The 17874-nt window shown below is 40.7% G+C and overlaps 1 protein-coding gene across 2 annotated transcripts in view; it reads right to left on the bottom strand.

Moving 5' to 3' along the window:
- The window catches only part of TEC (tec protein tyrosine kinase), a 44932-nt gene that overhangs the window by 14212 nt on the left and 12846 nt on the right, over positions 1 to 17874 (bottom strand). For both annotated transcript variants that reach the window (XM_066317022.1, XM_066317021.1), the window contains 2 exons: positions 14479 to 14660; positions 417 to 518 (listed from right to left, as the gene is read on the bottom strand). In XM_066317022.1, the coding sequence (XP_066173119.1) occupies positions 417 to 518; positions 14479 to 14616 (240 nt within the window). In that variant the 5' untranslated portion in view covers positions 14617 to 14660. The remainder of the gene's footprint in view (positions 1 to 416; positions 519 to 14478; positions 14661 to 17874) is intronic.

The raw sequence follows: 17874 nt of genomic DNA, 5'->3' as shown, positions 1-17874 counted from the left end.
AAAAAAAGGCGATAAGTTTTATTTTGATTTTCTTATTCCTATATCATTTCATGGTAATTAGATATAATTTAATGTGAAAGAATGAAAATAGGGAAATTGGGCTGTCAGCTCACTTGTTCTGGCAGAAGACCAGGGCAGGGCAGTTTCCAGTCAAAATTCAAGCTGAGAAGGTGAGGAAAAGAAAAAGACCAAGTGTATGTGGCCCAACTCCCAAGGAAAGGGACTGCAAGGGCAGCAGAGCTCAGAGGGGATGGGTTTTAATCACAGATCCTGAACTAGCCCCCATCAGCCCAAAACAGAGAGAATGGGCTCATTATTTGGAATTGACAGTAATTTTAAGGGCAGTTATGTCCAAATGACTTGGTGTTATTGAAAAGAGCACTGCAATTTATGCATTTTGTATCAAAAAAACATACCTGAAAAGGATATTTATTTTGACATGGAATAATACCATCACTTTTTACAACTTCTACACATTTAATCCTTGAAATATCCACAGATCCTTTTCTGTACTTTTTCTGTAAGAGAAAAGAAAAAAAACATTTGTAAGAAGATATCCGATTTATCTAATTCTCTTTTTTTTTTCAGCAGAGCCATCTTGATTTCTTTCCCACTTATAATAGTGATACCACTTTATGTGACTAGAACTGAAGAAGCTGTCTGAAAACTGAGGGTATAAAAATCTGCACTTGTGAAAATGCACTGTGTACAGTAAATTTGCCTAGTGAAAAGTACCGATTCTTTACATAGAAAGTTTCCAATCAGATGTAATCATAGGTTTAATATACTCTTCTTCACAAAAAATAACTTGAGAAAAAAGAAGTGCTTTCTCCTTGCTGGGTTTAAATTATAATTAAAACTGGTATCATCTCATCTGCGTCCTTGTTCTGTTGCTGAAGTGCTCCCACCACTTGGAGGCTTTCACTGTGCTCCACTAAGGTTCCAGAGAAATTTGGATGCTACACAGGCAACACAAGTCCCTGATGAGAAAAAAAGCAGAGGATATGGATGTAACCCTGGACCAAAGTGGGGTCAGCATGGAAGGCACTTCTTTGAACAAGGCTAGCAGAAGCCCAGAGAAGCAAAGTCAAAAGCACAGACTAAATCTGGGAAGATTTAATCACCTACACTAATTATATGAGCATTTTAAAGAAGGCAGCTGCTCAGCAGGTGCTGCACAGTGCATGGAATGAGAGTGTAGCTCAGCACTCTGCAGAGGCAGCCCCTTGGAAGAACGGCTGATACTGAGAGGCAGGTGTACTGGGCTTTAGCTGACACTGAAATCCACTGCAAGACTGTGTAGTGCCACCTCTCACTTTTGGGAGAACCAAATTTCTAATAGGAGAGTAAATTTCTACTGGAATCTGGATTAAAACAAAAGCAGTAGCAGCTCATGGCTGGTAGTGAATTAATACACATTAAAAAACCTGATCTTCCATGCACATCTATAACATCCAGTCCAGAGTACATCTTATGAAAGACTGACACTGTTCACACAATGTGGAAATAATTAGCAATTACTGAATTATTTGAGATATGCCCATCCTTACTGGGCTTGTCTCTTGGGGATGGAAATTTTAGCCCAAATAGCAGAAGTCTGGTACAACCACAAGCAACTGAAAACACAGTCTTGTAAACAGAAGCAAAGAACAGCTTCAAATAAAGCAGTTATGAGTCTATCACCCTAGAAACACTCTTGTTAATTACTCATGAAGTTTCATCAGCACCTAAAATGCATTTAGCACTTAAAATGCATTTAGCACATTCTATTATGTAGAATAGTGCAGAGAAAACATGCATTAAGAATTCATGTACATCATGGTCAGCATCAGGAAGAATGACAAGGGATAAGTTCAGAGAAAGCTGTAACTGTATTTGTTACCAGAAAAACCAACACACACAAGATAGGTGGGTTTTTTAAGGGGAATGTTTGGGGGAATTAGGCACTTTAACCAAACCTAAAGGAAAAAAGTAAATCATAAACATTACCATGAGCTGTACTACAAAGATTTATCAAGTAACACTGAAAAGTAATTTTGTACCAAGTATGCAACCCTGGACTTTTTTACCAAAAAAAATAATTTTAAGTTGCCTGTTTATTTTATGTCTGTCAGTTCCAAACTCAGGATATTCTGTGGCATCCCTTTACTTGAACACTGACTCCCTAAAGTAAAGCATACATTCACGCGAAAGCCAAAAGTTGCGACTGAAATCTACACCACTTGGCTGACCTGGAAGCTTCAGGGCTGCCAGATCAGCCAAGGCAGAACAGGAGGGTCCAAATGAGATCAGCCTTTTTATGAACCCCAGAATTCAACACTCCACATAACTGTGCTGAAGACACTCCAGACGTCTTTCTTGCACAACAACAGGCAGAGAAGAAGAAACAATTACCACCCCCATTTCTTATCTACCTGCTTTCTGTCTCCAGAGGGGTACCCACACCGCTTGGATCCCACCTGCTGGTTAAGTGAGGTTGTAAGACAGACAGACAATACACAGAAATCCCTTAGAGGAACACACTATTATTTTATCTTAATTTTATCTGAATCTTCCCTCCTCCTGGGCTCAGGGATTTTCATGCCAATTCTGGCATTCAGTGAGTACTCACTCAGAGGACACTGACAGGAGGACAAAGGACAGGAATCCAACTAGATAACTGTCTGACATTAGGGGGGAAAAACATAAAGGAAACCCCCTGATGTACAGCACATCATTCTAGTAATTGTATTTCCTAAGTCATACCTTTGTAGGCTTTCATGATTTAGGGTGGCTCAGTTTGCTTCATCCTAAGATGCAAAATTAAGCTAAGACAAAGATGACCCACCTTAGAAGTCAATCCACCTTATTAAACCTAATGTCAGGGAAGATTCTTCTGTTTTTGCATATTTTATAGATTAAAAGAAGCCCCTTGCATATGTGACATTAAAAACAAATCAACTGATCAGGACATTTTCAGATCACATCAGAAGCAACAGTTATTAATGCCAAGTGTGCAGCTTTATTTTAGCTGACCATTACGCAGTAATAAACTGTGGTGCACAGAAGCAGGAAAGAATGACTCAAAAAAAAAATGCTGAAGAGACCACTGCAGTTTCTCTCTCCTCCCTACTTCCCTTTATAATAATGATTCCCTATATAAAAATGATTTCCCTTTATAAGAATAGGACATCTTGCATGCCATAACTGTGTTGCATTCATTCTACAGGCAAATGGGTTCTACACCCAGCCTTACAGCAGACATGAAATGCAGAATCAAGGCAGAGCTCAAGCTCTGAAGCAGTTGGGAAGAAGAGATGGGGGCACATTTTGAGAAATTCAACCATAACCACTCTTTGCAACAAGTGACCTCTGCTACAAAGAGACAAAATTAGTACAATGGCTAATCATGCAATGCCAAAGTGAAGGAAGCAGAGGGACATTTTTAAAGATTCTTTTCTTTTGAGGTGGAAAATTTTTCTGCTAACAGAGCAGAAAAACGTTAGAGTTATTGTACAAGTAGCAGTACTTTACCAGAACATCCACGCATGCTCTCTGAATGGGATACCAGTATCCACAGAGGATTTGGAAAAATCACAGTGAAACACAGGGACCTATCAAACCTGGTCTGCTCCTTTACTAGAGGTGGATATAGGCCTCTAGAGGGAGGCCTATAGAAGCAAATACAGTCAGAACAGTAATAAAAGTATACAAATACTAAATCCCAATAAAGGAAAACAAATAGGTTAAATATGCACTTCAAAGTCACCCTAAAGTTCGGGGTTTTGGTGTGGGTTTTCTTTTTTAATCTATCTTCTTGCTGAAAAAAAAAAAAAACAAAAGGGGAGTGACTATAGAGAAACTATTAAACAAAGCTTTTAAAAATGCCATACATATTTCTTATTTACCTATGCTTCAAAATATTGATCTACAGTTTTAGAAGTCCTGCTCCTTGTTCACGATGGGTATGGTCAAGTCTTGTTTCCATACAATCCAAAAAGAATAAGCTGTTCCTCTTTATTTTAGCATATTAAACAGTAATATGAAGAAGTCATAACTCTAGACCTATGTTGTTAGATACGGAACTAACAGGATTACACAATTCCTTAAAAAAAAAATCTTAGAATACAGTAAGACAAGAAATACCCAAGTGTTAGATAAGTGTACAATCCAACAGCTGATTCTCTGTACATTTGGAATTGCTCCTCTGCTAAATACAGAAGCTTTACAGCTTCAGAAGCCCATATCTTCCCTATCAGATGAAAATATTTCCTCTTGGCTGATGAACATACTGCACTGCTTACCCTCACAGAAGTACGTGTGTATGTGGGGGTGTTGAACAACACAAAGGACTTTAGATTTGGAAATAGAAATCCTCAATGAAAACATGCGTAAGTCAGCCCAGCTGGCAAGAAATATCTAGATTTTGTCTCGCCCATGCTCCTCTTTCTCCTTTTCCTTGTTGTTCATATTATTTCTTTCTTCCATGCTCACCCCCATGTAGGAAATCCTGAGGTCATCAGCCTGTGACCTGTGGAGCTTGTGCTCTCACAATACTTTTATCTCCTTTAATGGAGTGCTCTTCAACCTTGCAAAACCACAAAAAGCCTGGCTAAGTCAACGCTGCCTACAGACAGCTGCTCTGACAGAATATGCTCCAAAGCCAAATGTATGGATCATTTCTGGCTTCTTTGCAGGGAGGAGGTTAGGCTTTCAGGGTTTTTGGGGTTTGTTTCTTTTAATAGTACTGCCATTTATTAATAGGAAGCACTGATCAGATACTTCTGCAGTTCCCTCTTGAGGCAAGCAATTACAGATTATGCAAATATAATTACTGTAGCTAGGTGTTAGGTGGCCACATTTTCCATTCCAGTGTGCCAAATATATTGAAAAATGGCCTTCTCCTTTCTATATTTTTTTAAATTATTAAGAAAAGCAAGTATCAAGTATTTTTATTTACATTTCAAAAATGGCTACAATTGATATGAAAAGCAAACTAGTCTGACCTGCTTGAATATCTGACTGCTAGGAAGAATTTAAAGGGGAAAAAAATACTAACATAATTCAGAAGAAAAAAGTTTTAAACACTGTCTTGCAAGTTAAGAAACTAAGAATCCATTACCACAGCCTGGCTGCTCAGCAGATGTCAGTGACCGGCACTGGAGAGACTAAAAAGCACAAAAAAACTTCTGTCATAGCACTGATACAACTTCCCAGCCATGACTACAGTGCCTTATCTGTAACTTTTTGCAATGGAGCAGCAGCCAGTCAAACCTGCACAACTGCAGTTAGGATGCATTGCTGCAACCTCATAAAAGTAATGGACACATCATAAATCAGTCAGGCTTCCATCCACATCAGGCCTTAAATAACCTACAACCCTTCAGCTGTCAAAATAGCTGCCATATCTCTTCAGACAAGCCTTCTCTTCTTGGCTTTTGGTGAAATCCCCAGAGCTCTCAGTCTGCCCAGCCCAGCTGCAGCATCTCTGCCCTGTTTTCTCCCTGCCCAGGAGAGTGACACCCTGCATCCAGCCCTGATTCAGCCTCCACGCTGCCTGAGCACTAGACCAGGAAAATCTGAGCCGTGCAGAGGAGAGCCCAAGTCCACGGGCATCACAGGCAGGTGACCAGAGCCCAAAACAAGACCCAAGAGGTCACTCAGCCAAGGCACCAGCTGCTGTAGCTGCTTTCTCAAGGTGCAGATGACAGACTCCACAAATACAGAGCTGAGAGGGCTTTTTTGTCTTTTGAGGGTCCAGTACATCTCTCTGCTTTAAACATTTGCTTTTCCACTTACCAACTCTTCATCGCTGGCTTTTGGGAAGCTTATCCTTCCTGCAGATCCACATCTTCCTTGAAACTTACTGCCCCAAACCAGATGCAGCACTGCAGCCTATTATCCATTATAGGGATTTGGATTCATGGTTTTTCATCCTAATATAACATTTCCCTTTTGCACAGCAACATTGATGAATATCCAGTTTATGACTCATTATCCTGTAACCCAGGTCCTGCTAGGGACAGCCTGACACTTGCCTACTTATTGCCCTTCTGTATCTGAGCATTTCAGCATTCCTGCCTTTTTACTTGCCCATATTGAATTGCATTCTACAAAATAAAAAAAAATTTAAAAAGCGAACAATCAAACCCACCATATACCTAATCCAAACATTTCACATGCATTTCTAGATTTGTTTTTCAAAATACTTGCAGCTCCTTTAAGTTTTATTTCACCTGAGAACTTAACAAGCTTCTACTCCAACAACAGTATCAATCAGTAGTGAAAATACTAAAATTCAGAATAGGACATTCCGTTCAAGACAGGCTCTCAATCTGAAAACAAGCACCAGTTCCTATTCAACACAGTACCAGCTTCCCATGTGCTCTGCAATCAGATTTACAAGAAGTTTATATAGGTAATTTCTAATGCTGAAAACATCTCATTCAGCAATGTCAAAAAACCCTTACTGGGATGAAAACACAGGATTTCTGCTGCTCTCTGCTATCCACAAGACTTGTTAGCAGACAGAGCATAGATAAGTCTGAGATTATTTTGTTTCATTATTTTTTGTTTCTCTGTTGGCTGAGGTACAATTTCTTTATCTTTCAGGTACCTTCAACAAGCCTGGTTTTCCTTGCATTTTTCTCTAAATTAATTCAAAGAATTAAACTCAAAGAAATAAAATTTCTCAGCTTCTCCTCTGCATAGTAATTAAAAAACCCAGGCCCTCTCTAGCCTTCTCTCATCTATTTTCCAGTACTTCCTTCTTAAGACTTTTAAGACTCATCCACTTCTGTCTAGTCATAAGATAAATATTCTTATCTATGCCTTTACTTTATCTCAACAACTACAACCTATGCTTCTCAACTTAATCTACCTCTCATTTGTTCCATCTCATAAAAATCAAAATTCTTGCAGAAAGATAATTACTGAAGATTCTCATTTTATAGCTGACTTTTCTTTCAGTAGATGTTACAGAAAACAGGGAATCATTACTACAACATAACCAACTTGTTTTTACAACTTAAGTTTCTTTATGAATTGCCCTTTAAAAGTGAGCATTCCCATGCATTTGTTAAGCTGCTCCCATTCACATGAACAGTTTTATGTTATGTCTCCAACTTGAACAGTTTTCACTGGCAAGTATTTTAAGAAAGCTCTATCATTATGATCTGTGAATTGGAACATAAAATTGCTCTGTAAACCTACTCATTTTTAAGCTATTTATCTTACATTAAAAATCACGAGTAATCAGTGAAGTGATCAGAAACATTGTAATACTGAATTGTGCTTTCATTTATATAAAATAATTAAATCACTTGTGCAATGACTAAGGAAATCCCATTAATCAGGGTAATTATCTTAAAAATAATAAAAGATAAGCACAGTTGGAATAAACAACAGTAGAATGAATTAATCTTCTGTTAAAAAAGAAAAGTAAGAAGCATAGCTTTTTGGAACTCTATAATGTTGTTATGCTCCACATGAAGTATTTGCACAATATCAGTGTCGCAATGAAGCTACACAATTTTATCCTGAAACCTAGAGTTCAGAGTGGGCCCCAGAGCTTTTATTGTTCCTTCCTCAAAATATCACCACTGTAATTTCAGTAGCTTCTGTCTCCTCTATATTCAAATCACAAGAAGCAAACATGACCCTTGCAAAGGACCTTTTTTTCCTTAGGAAGAGACTTTCAAAATGAGCAACCCCCCAAAATGTTCAGGTTTTCATTCTCCTTTTTTCATTTTTGTCCTGGTTGGTTTTTATCAGTTGTAACAGTCCTGTTCACACAAGAAAGTCTCCACACAAGTCTGATCCTAATGGCAAACACCACTACTGCCACTGAAGACAGGAGCATTCTGCACCTCCCAAGTTCAGCTGCTCAGGAGCTGCCTTCTACTTGACTCCACAGAAGCATCCTTCTAAATAAGACTCTTTAAACTTCTCCCTCGGGGAAGTATCACTTGCCTTCTCTGTAGAAGCAAATGGTTTCTTCACACTAATAAACAGGTAAGTGATGTGCCTACTCCAATATCCTCTGTGCAGCAGTTCCAGAGCTGATGGGTTTTTTTGCAGTCCAAACTCTCCCCCTTCTCATCCTCCCTTCCAGCACTGCAAACTCCTGTCCACCCAAACACATGGCAAGGTAACCACAGGAACCAGGATTTAGCCTTTGAAAATGCCAAATCCAATGAAAACTATTTATTGCTGTGAACTATCATCCATACAGCAAACATGGGCAAACAATAAAGATGCTAAAGCATAAAGAAATTTAATGTTCACAGTCAGCTTCATATTCGTGGCCAGTGCAAGCTGCTGTGGGATGGAAAGGTTAATTCAAGCATGCTGTGCCCTGTGTGGGAGGACAGTAACCAGACCACACACGTCACACACTTTCAAACTAAAGAGTATCACTGATAATCAAGCTGGGTGACAAAGAGAGAAATATCATGGTGAAGGGGAACATTGCACAGGTTCAACAGATATGAGGATACTAACAGTCTACACACTGATAAGGATTTATAAAATTATGACCACATCTGTGTCACCTTTTGGAAGCACCACAGTCATGAGAAACATTAATGTGAAAGTTTTCAAACCAACAAGCTAGCAGGACATCTCACCTGCACAGACCAGAACTTTTAAACTATTCCACTGGTGAGAAGTACTTAAACACCTACACCTACACTCTTTCTTTCATCATGAAGACTTTCTCTTGCCTAAAATGCCATCTAGAGCAAAAACATGTAGTCTGGTGGCACTTTTAAGTTCAGGTGAGATGCCCTGCCAGTATTAGTCAACTAAAACTTGTGAGAAGTACATGTTACTTGCTACCATGGCTGTTCTGTACTGCAGCAGCAAGCCTGCTCCAGCTGGGGACATCTGATGGCCTTCTCACTGTGCACTGAGAAAGGATTCACAGCACTCAAACCCATTGGCACACAAGGAGAAAGACAATACACCACAAGGATGTGGTGGACAACCCTGATCCAAGCAGTAGGCTGGATGTTATTTTTCTGTGGTCAATGGCTAACTCAAGAGGAATAAATGGCTCTGTTCTTTGCAGCCACCCTGCAAAGGAGTGTGTGGGGTGAACTGTGGGACACCAGCCTCAGGCATACTGTAAAACGAGTCCTCCTTTCCACTGTCCAGCTGACATTTACTGAAGTGCTTAAAATTTCAGTGATAGGGTGGACTCCTAGATAAACACTTAAGGATTGTTTTTCCAAGCAGACACAGATGAAAGTGTGAATGCACTGATCCTTCGGAAGCAAACTCCAGGGAATTTTAAGTTGAATATTCAAGATATCAGCTCACTTTTGACAGAAAACAGCTACATGTACCTAGGGCCATGCATATCTGTTGTTATTTCCACAAATGCCTCCTTGGAATTCAAACCTACACTCCATTCACGATTAAATTAGCAATTTGGAAAAAGTCATACTAAAACTTCAGCTAATTTTTTGCCAGTCAAAAATACAGAAAGCCATTCCAAATGAGAGGGTTTTTTTTTAAATCACTGCATGAAATATTTGATATTGTGTTAATTTCAAAATTGCTTAAATTCGCTTATCAATTTGATACTGACTAGTATCAATGTTTTGACTTCTTGGAAGAAAATAGTTCAGGAAAATGACCAGAAGCCCACCTGAAGTACTATGCTGAGTTTTCAAACCACAAAAAAATTGAAAAGAGATTTCCTAATAAAATCTTCCATGCTCATGTTTCCTCACTCACACACTACAAACCCTGCCTTTGCTATATAACCAGATTATCCAGCAAAGTAACACTCCAGTCCGTGACTCCAGCTGACACCCATAAGAATAGTGCAGCAGTCCTCAAGAACAAGGGCCAGTTGGGGAAAAAATGCCTACCACCTCCCACTTTCAAACTAGTTATTACCATCTCCATAAATGTGTTTGAAGCTGGCTTTGTAGTCTATAATACATGTTTGAGAATGCTGTACATATCTTAGGTATTTCTGACTGTAGCATAACCAGCCAGATGTACTTTATAGTACACCTCCATGCTCAGAATAGGAAGATATTTTACTTCTTCCCTACTTTTGTACATTTATGACCAGTACCCTGTGCTTAGAGACCAATGCAATTACATCTTACTACATTTGTCTTTTTGAATTTTTGTCTTCATTGTGAATGTACCACATCCCATTCAGATTTCAACAGCCACTTTTGCAACATCAGAGAAAAATACAGAAAATACTCTTTCCAACAATGAAAGCTGATTAAACCATTAAGGGCTTCAAGAAGCAACATTAGTTCAGCCTTTTTATTTGCTTATAATAATTTTTAGTCTAATATTGCACAATAGTGCAATGATGCCATTTCCCCAACAGCTACACTTAACTAATTCTCAGAATTCACTACCAAGAAAAAAAGACAAAACCACAACACACAGAACCAAAATCCCAACTTAAACAGAGTATTTCTCTTTTCTGACATTAAAAATATATCTCCATGATGCTTAAGGCAAGTCGGTTCCTGATGTATTTTTTATTTTCAAGCTTCTTAACCTTTTTAACAAGCCTAAAGGTGATACTTCTTCCACATTTTTTATCCAACAGCATAATGCCCAGAAATTAAGCAGTAAAAGCCAATGTCCTATTGGCTTCCTATGCAAAGAAAGTTTCCCTAGTCTTGAAATGCAGCCTCTTCACTGGTTCTGTAGCTGTGCTCCATCAGTAGTTCACACCCCTGCTCCATGACTTACAGCAGAGTAGTTGTCTTTAAGTGAAAAAACTGTATTTCTCCTTCTCTACACTGCAGGCATGCACTGCAATTGTACCATGGCAGGGAGCCTGATCTGCTTGAAAGCATGTATAGAAAGACTTAAACCAGCTATGAGCAAGTTAAAACAAGATTTTAGCCTGTTGTTAGTAGTCACGTTTAAGAGATAATAATTTATCACTCCAATTAAGGTATATGGGACTTTCTCAGTACATAGGACAGGAAAAAACAGAGAAGAGTGGCATCTATAATGTGCAGTTTCTGGTCAAAGAGCAAGTGATGCTCCACTTCTGGCTGCATAGAACAATTAAATCTCTCAGCAGCATTTACATGAACGCTATTTGCTATGGTTGACTGCTTTTTGTTGTCATAAATGTTCCACTTCTGTCACCAGACATACAAAATGTCTAATTCTGTCACTTTCTTAAGAATCCCAACTTGCCCACACTTTGAGTACTGACTAATCTGGTTAACAGGATTTATTTTAGTCTTGTTTTTAAAAAGAAGTGGTATGATTATTCACGTGCCCAGAAACTCTGGGTTTTTCTTGAACTCTCTGCTGAACTTCCGTAAAAGTTAAAATGGAAGAGAAAAAGAAAATACTTCGGATTGGCCAACAAGCAAATTGGGAATTGCACACTTGCCTAGAGGAACAGAACTCAAGCACCCTTGGCAGACTGCTACCACTGCAGTTATGGGATTAAAATGAGGGTGTGAGATCCTCTTGGCTTGGGATTTCCTTGCTTATCTTACCAATCTGGACTTTGAATACTGCCAAGCCCAAAATTAAATCAGTCTGTACCTATCCTTTCATCTGCCATGTCTTTAAATTCAACCAGCATACATAGTAGTCACATTTATTTCAGCAATAAATCCCCAGTTATTCAGAGGGGGCAGAATTATATTGATGCCTAATAACATTTTTCTCTCATATAAATTACCTCAGCCAGAATATGCAGCTGTCTTACTGTAAATACATATTTATAGCCACCATAATTGGCTTAAAAACCCCAAGCAATAACCAAACAAATAATTAAACCCACAAACATCTTTGCCATTTAAGTTGTCCAGAGACATAAAGGAGTAACTGTGCCACAGAGATCTTAATCTTAGAGCTGTGGCTTTTTTCCAGACACAAAATTCAGCATGCCCCTTTAAGATCAGAGCTCACTATTTTCAGACCACACTGTTAATAAAATAAAATGCTAATTGATGTTTAAGAGAATCTGCCAGGAACAGTGGAAATGAAAATGATTTGAGGCTGGAAAGTAACACGTTATGGCTGAGCCAGTCTAACAACCTGCTGAAGTCAACAGTTGGAGCATCCTGTTCTCCTCCAGCACCTGGCACAGCCTCTGGCACTTGTTAGATCCTGCACCCAGCTAATGCAGCGTGCTAACCCAGCAGAACACCAATCCAGCAAAAATAAAACCAGATCAAATAGCTTTCTGCTGACCTAATTGCCACCTTCCCACACCTGAAGGGAGCCTACAAGAAAGACAGAGAGAAGCTATTTGCAAGAGCAGGTAGGGACACGACAAGGAGGAATGGCTTCCAACTGAGAGTAGGTTTAGATTAGATTTTAGGAAATAGTTCTTTACTGGGAGGGTGGTGAGGCACTGGAACAGGCTGCCCCGAGAGGTGGTGGATGCCCCATCCCTACAAGTGCTCTAGGTCAGGTTGGATGGAGCTCTAAGAAATCTGGTCTAGTGAAAAGTGTTTCTGCCAGGGTCAGAGGGCTTGGAACTAGATGAACTTCAGGGTCCCTACCTGACCCAGCCCCAGTTCTATGATTCCCTGATTAGCAGCTTTTTTCAGAGCAATATGGATTCCAAGAAGGGCCAGAATCAATTCCAGTGAATGGGGGAGTTTAGGAAGGCTAAGACAGGGATGAAATGAATCTGCCTTTCTCAGCAGCAAACTGATGGCCTAGCATAGGCAGAATATATATTTTCAGCCCAACTGGCTGTATCTTAGGCTGAAATATTTTAAGAAGTTACTTCACCCACCACTGAGGGCACCGTGCTCAATCTCACTGCAAGTAAAACTGACATTTTAAAGCCCCTCTCATAGAGATCCACCAGTCAGTCTCCTGGAAAAGCATTTTAGCCACAGGACATTATCCTGCAGGGCAAAAGGAAAGCTTGAAGGGGAAAACTGGAAGAGGGGAAGCTGGAAATGGTAACTTCTTAAAGGGTGACAACTAGACCTGCAAAACCTGTTTGTCACATTTCTACTTGATCTGAATGTAAGCTGAAATAGAATAAGCATGCAAGACACATTTGAGAGGGCTTCTTAGCCCCCACCTCTTTATTCTCTGCGAGGAGGCCAGAGTCACCAAAATAGGAGTGACTGACACACTCTGCCATCATAAAATGGGGACAAAAAATGTCTGAAATGAGTGTGCAAAGAGGACAGAGCCTGGCTACTGCCAGCAGTGTCCAGTGACAGGCCAGAGGCAGTGGGCACAAACTGGAAGACAGGAGGCTGCATCTGGACATCAGGACACAATGCTGGTCTTTTTTACTGTGAGGGTGACTGTGCCCTAGCACTGTGCTGAGCGAGGCTGTGAAGACTCCATCCATGGAGATACTCAATAGTCAGCTGGACAGAGACATTCAACAGCCAGCTGGTTCTGGGCAACCAGCTGTGTGTGGCCCTGCTTGAGCTGGGGGCTTGGATCAGATGGCCTCCAGAGGCCCCCTCCAACCTCAGTCTGTGATCTTGTTCTTCATCCTTGACTGTGTCCAAGATACCTTCAGGGAATAGACTGCTGTGGGCATTTGTAGCATGGTAAGTGAGCTCAGTTCTGATGCAACCATAAGGTCTGGCAGAGAAACATGCTTAGCAAGCCTTAGCTCTCCTGTACTCTCTTTTTTCATCAGAGCTGAGACAGCCAACCCAAGAGCTTGCAGGGTTCCCTCTATTAAGCTTTTTTTGTTAAACAGCTTCCCAAGGCCTACAACACGTTTCACAAGCTACTGCAATCCTCTTCAGCATTGTGACAAACATGGAAAGTAGCCTCACTTAAGTGCAAAATCCCACCTCCAGCACCGAGGACAGACAGGGCACTCTGGGGGCAGGTGACCTTGATGAAACTGAGTCTGGAGCTCATTTGAAAAAATGATGGTCGGAGGATTTGCATAGTTTACACTAATGACTTCCTGAGTAACTGAATTTACACAGAAAGTGATAACTGGGATGAATTGCTTGTATGGTCAAAGATAAACTGCTGCCAGCTTAATTTCAATCACCATTTGCATGATCTACTCTAATGGATCTTGTCTCTGCTGAACTTGGTCTGCAGTGCACTGCTTCTATCAAATGCACTTTCTCCTGTTCAAATGCAGTTAATTGCCAGATGTGAATGTAATGGCTTTCATGGCTACAAGAAACTGCAATTGTAACTTTTTCTACCTTTTCCCCAATTCATCATAGCAGTGATCTTTCACCTCTCTGGAGAGAGAAAGAAATCAGCTTTGATAACCACCTCTAAACGCTGGTTTATGTAATTTCTGCCATCCTGGCTATGCACTACTGCTCTAACTGAGAACCAATTCACACTGACTACCAGGTAAGTTAACTAAACCTCTGTCAACCTGCATTATAAATAAGAGAAATGCCAGCTCCCATTCATGGCCACTAATGACCATTTCCCCAATCAGCTCTTGATAGAATGACACACAGCAAGAAAAAAAGCCAGTATAGTACACAAGCAAAAAGGAACCAAGGTAAATCCATCTCCTACCTCTGCTCGACCTTCGTAGTATGTTAGCATAGACTTTGTAAGTACAAAAAGTCTCTCTTTGTAGTTTAAGGGAGAAGTCCTCTTCTTCTGCTGTGATCTTTTAATCAAAATCTCTTGTAGGATAGTAGTCGTATTCATTTCAGCCACTTGTCAGCTCTCTTCTAGCCATTGAACATCAGTTCCTGTGAAGATGAGGAATAAAACATTACCAGATCTTTGGAGGATCACAGAACTGGAGACTTCTGTAACAAAAAGAGCTTCTACTTCTAAATGAAACTGCCTGACTATACAGAAAGCTGGAGCTCACCTGGAAGTTTACAGAAGTTAATTATTAGACTAAAAAGTTCAGGCTTTGCTCAGCTGAGGGCTGCACTGGCACATTCCCAGGACGCCAAAAGCTGTACGTGACTGGGATGAAATAAGGTACACTGCAGCCTGTATCACAGAGAATATGGGTGAGAAGTCTGAAATGTGCTCCAGGCAAATGGCACTGTACAACTGCTCTTCACTACAAACCTGTCTAGAAGTTTCTAACCTGTATAGAAGTTTTAATTGCTAAGGTCTGTCATGTATAAATGCCATTTGCAAAATAGTTCTGTATACAAAGTTGAAGATCATAGAATCATAGAATAGTTTGCATGGAAGAGACCTCCAAGGATGACTGAAGTCAAACTCCCAGAACAGGACAGCCCCAAGTGCCACACCATTTGTCTAAGAGCATTGTCTAAATGCTCCTTGAACTGTCAGGCTTAGAGTGCTGTGACCACTTCCCTGGGGAGCCTGGTCCAGTGCCCAACCATCCTCTAAGTGAAGAACTTTTTTTTCTAATATCCAACCTACAGCTGTCCTGACATGACTTCAGGCCAGTCCTGTCACTGGTCACCACAGAGAAGAGATCAGTGCCTGCCCCTCCTCTCCCCTCAAAAGGAAGTTGCAACCGCAATGAGATCTCGCCTCAGTCTCCTCCACACGGAACAGACCAAGTGTCCTCAGACATTCTTCATCTGGATTCCCCTCTAGAGCCTTCACCATCCTTGTTGCCCTCCTCTGGATGCTCCCCAATAGCTTAATGTCTTTCTGACATGGTGGGACCCAAAACTGCCCCCAGCACTGGAGGTGAGGCCACCCCAGTGCAGAGCAGAGGGGACAATCCCCTCCCTTGCCTGGCTGTGATGCTGTGCCTGATGCCCCCAGGACAGGGCTGTCCCTCCTGGCTGCCAGGGCACTGGTGACTCACATTCAACTTATCAGCCATCAACCAGGACCCCCAGGTCTCTTTCCACAGTGCTGCTTTCCAGACTCTCATTCCCCGGTCTATACACACAACCAGGAATGTGCTGTGTACCAGATGCAGAATCCAGAATGCGCCCTTGTTAAATTTCAGATGGTTGGTGATTGCCCATCTCCCTAATTTGTCAAGGGCTCTCTACAGGGCCTCTTTCTGCCCTTGAGGTAGTCAACAGCTCCTCTCAATTAAATATTTTTTGAAAACTCATCTAGTACTCTTTCAATCCTGCATCCAAGTTGCTTATGAGGATGTTGAAGAGTGATGGGCCTAAAATGGAGACCTGGAAAACTCCACTAGTGACCAGTCATGAGCCTGATCTAATCCCATTTACTACAACCCATTGTACCTAAGATGGACCAGTAAAAGCAATTTCGAAAATTTACCCAAATTTTATCAATGAAAATTTTCTGACACAAATGGTTGTTTAGAAGATGTCAGTTTGAGAACAAAGAACTTAAGCTTATTTTTCAGAAACTCCTAACATATGTCTTCCAGTTTCTGTTTAGACAGACTTCACGCTGACCATCAAAATCAAGCATTTGAATTCAGACAGTTTTGGTCATTCAGTAACATCAAGCTGCTTTAAGTTCTACACCATGGCTGATACCTGTAGGACAAACTAAGGAGGTACATAAAAACCAATGCACCCACAGCTACTTTGCAAATTTGTCTCCAGGGTCCTGCCAGAGACATAGTCAGGCAATCTCTCTGTTTTTTGCAATGATGCCAGCTTAAACACAGCTGACCTCCTCCCTCATCAGCTCACCACGGTCCTGTCATGCCACCCTGACTAGTGCAGGTGCAGGCACCCCTCCTGCAGGGCTGGGAAGCAGGCATGGGAAGGGATCCAAGCAGACATTTCATCATGCAGCACAGGCAGCTGCCTGCTCAGACTCATTAAATGAAGTGGCACGGAGGCAGGAATGAAAGGTGTGGGAGAGCTTGTGGAGAAGCTGTGCCAGAAATCTTTTTCCCCACTCCCTTTCCCTTTGCTCACTTTCTGCCAGCCCTGCCCATGGCACCACCTGAAGCTGTGCTCCAAAGCCAGGGAAGTTTCAGGCACAGATCTTGAGAGCAGCTCAGGCTAAAGCAGCATGGCTGGAGAAGAAACAGCAGCATCTGCTGAAGCACCAGTGACTGGGAACTCTCTCAGCTGTGTGGAGGGGACAGGGGGATAACCCAAACCAAAGCCCTAGAGTAAAATAAAAACATGATTCATTTTTCACAGGGCTTACTTTATGCATCTATTTACTACTTCGAGTATTTCAGAATTCACTGGAGAAACGGCATGCATCTTCTTCTCTGCAGGCAACGTAACTTCAGCATGAACAAAACACTACTTTTCACAGAACCGTGGCAGAGAATCTTGAAAAAACTACAAACCTCCTCACAACATTGCCTGACACGACTTTATTTTTAATACAATCAAATGTAAGCAAACTCACTTTTGTGTGTCTCATTTTGTGAGCAACTAATTGCTGTCACAATACATGAAATTACACCCTTTGCCTTCCAGGATACTACTTTTCACTCCCACTTTTCACTCTGACCAGCTGAGCTCCCAAGTCCCATACTGCTGCCATCTCAACAGCTGAAATTGTCAACAGCTTTAAAAATCCTTTTATTTCCTGGGAATTGCTCTTTGTATGGTAAAATATTTCAGTGGTTTAATGGAACTACAAAATAAGACCAGGCTAGGATGCACAAGTAAAAGATGATGACTGGACTGCAAATGCAGATGATTAGGAATAATCTCTTTTTGTTATTTCTCTTCTTCTGAAATGCATACACATATATATTTTGTTGGTAATCTGTCATATTGCATTCTGGGAAGAAGGCAGATCTTTTTTAATCAGTACTTGTCTTGGATATGTTATTAAACTACTAAAGCTGACCAATTCTAATTTATTTCCTTTCTAAAAATAAATTGACAATCTTAAATGTAATTGCAGAAGGAAGAATACTACCATAAACTGAAAATACAAACATTGTCCAAAAATTATAATCAGTATTAACTTTCAGACCAGCTTAATGCACACAAAGCTTTCAGGGTTCCCATCACAGGCTCTCCCACAAAAAATAATTCAACTGTTCTCAATAGTAACAAT

The sequence above is a fragment of the Sylvia atricapilla genome, chromosome 4 (assembly GCF_009819655.1).
Source record: "Sylvia atricapilla isolate bSylAtr1 chromosome 4, bSylAtr1.pri, whole genome shotgun sequence".
NCBI classification, from domain to species: domain Eukaryota; kingdom Metazoa; phylum Chordata; class Aves; order Passeriformes; family Sylviidae; genus Sylvia; species Sylvia atricapilla.
This window is presented reverse-complemented; position numbering and strand designations above follow the sequence as displayed.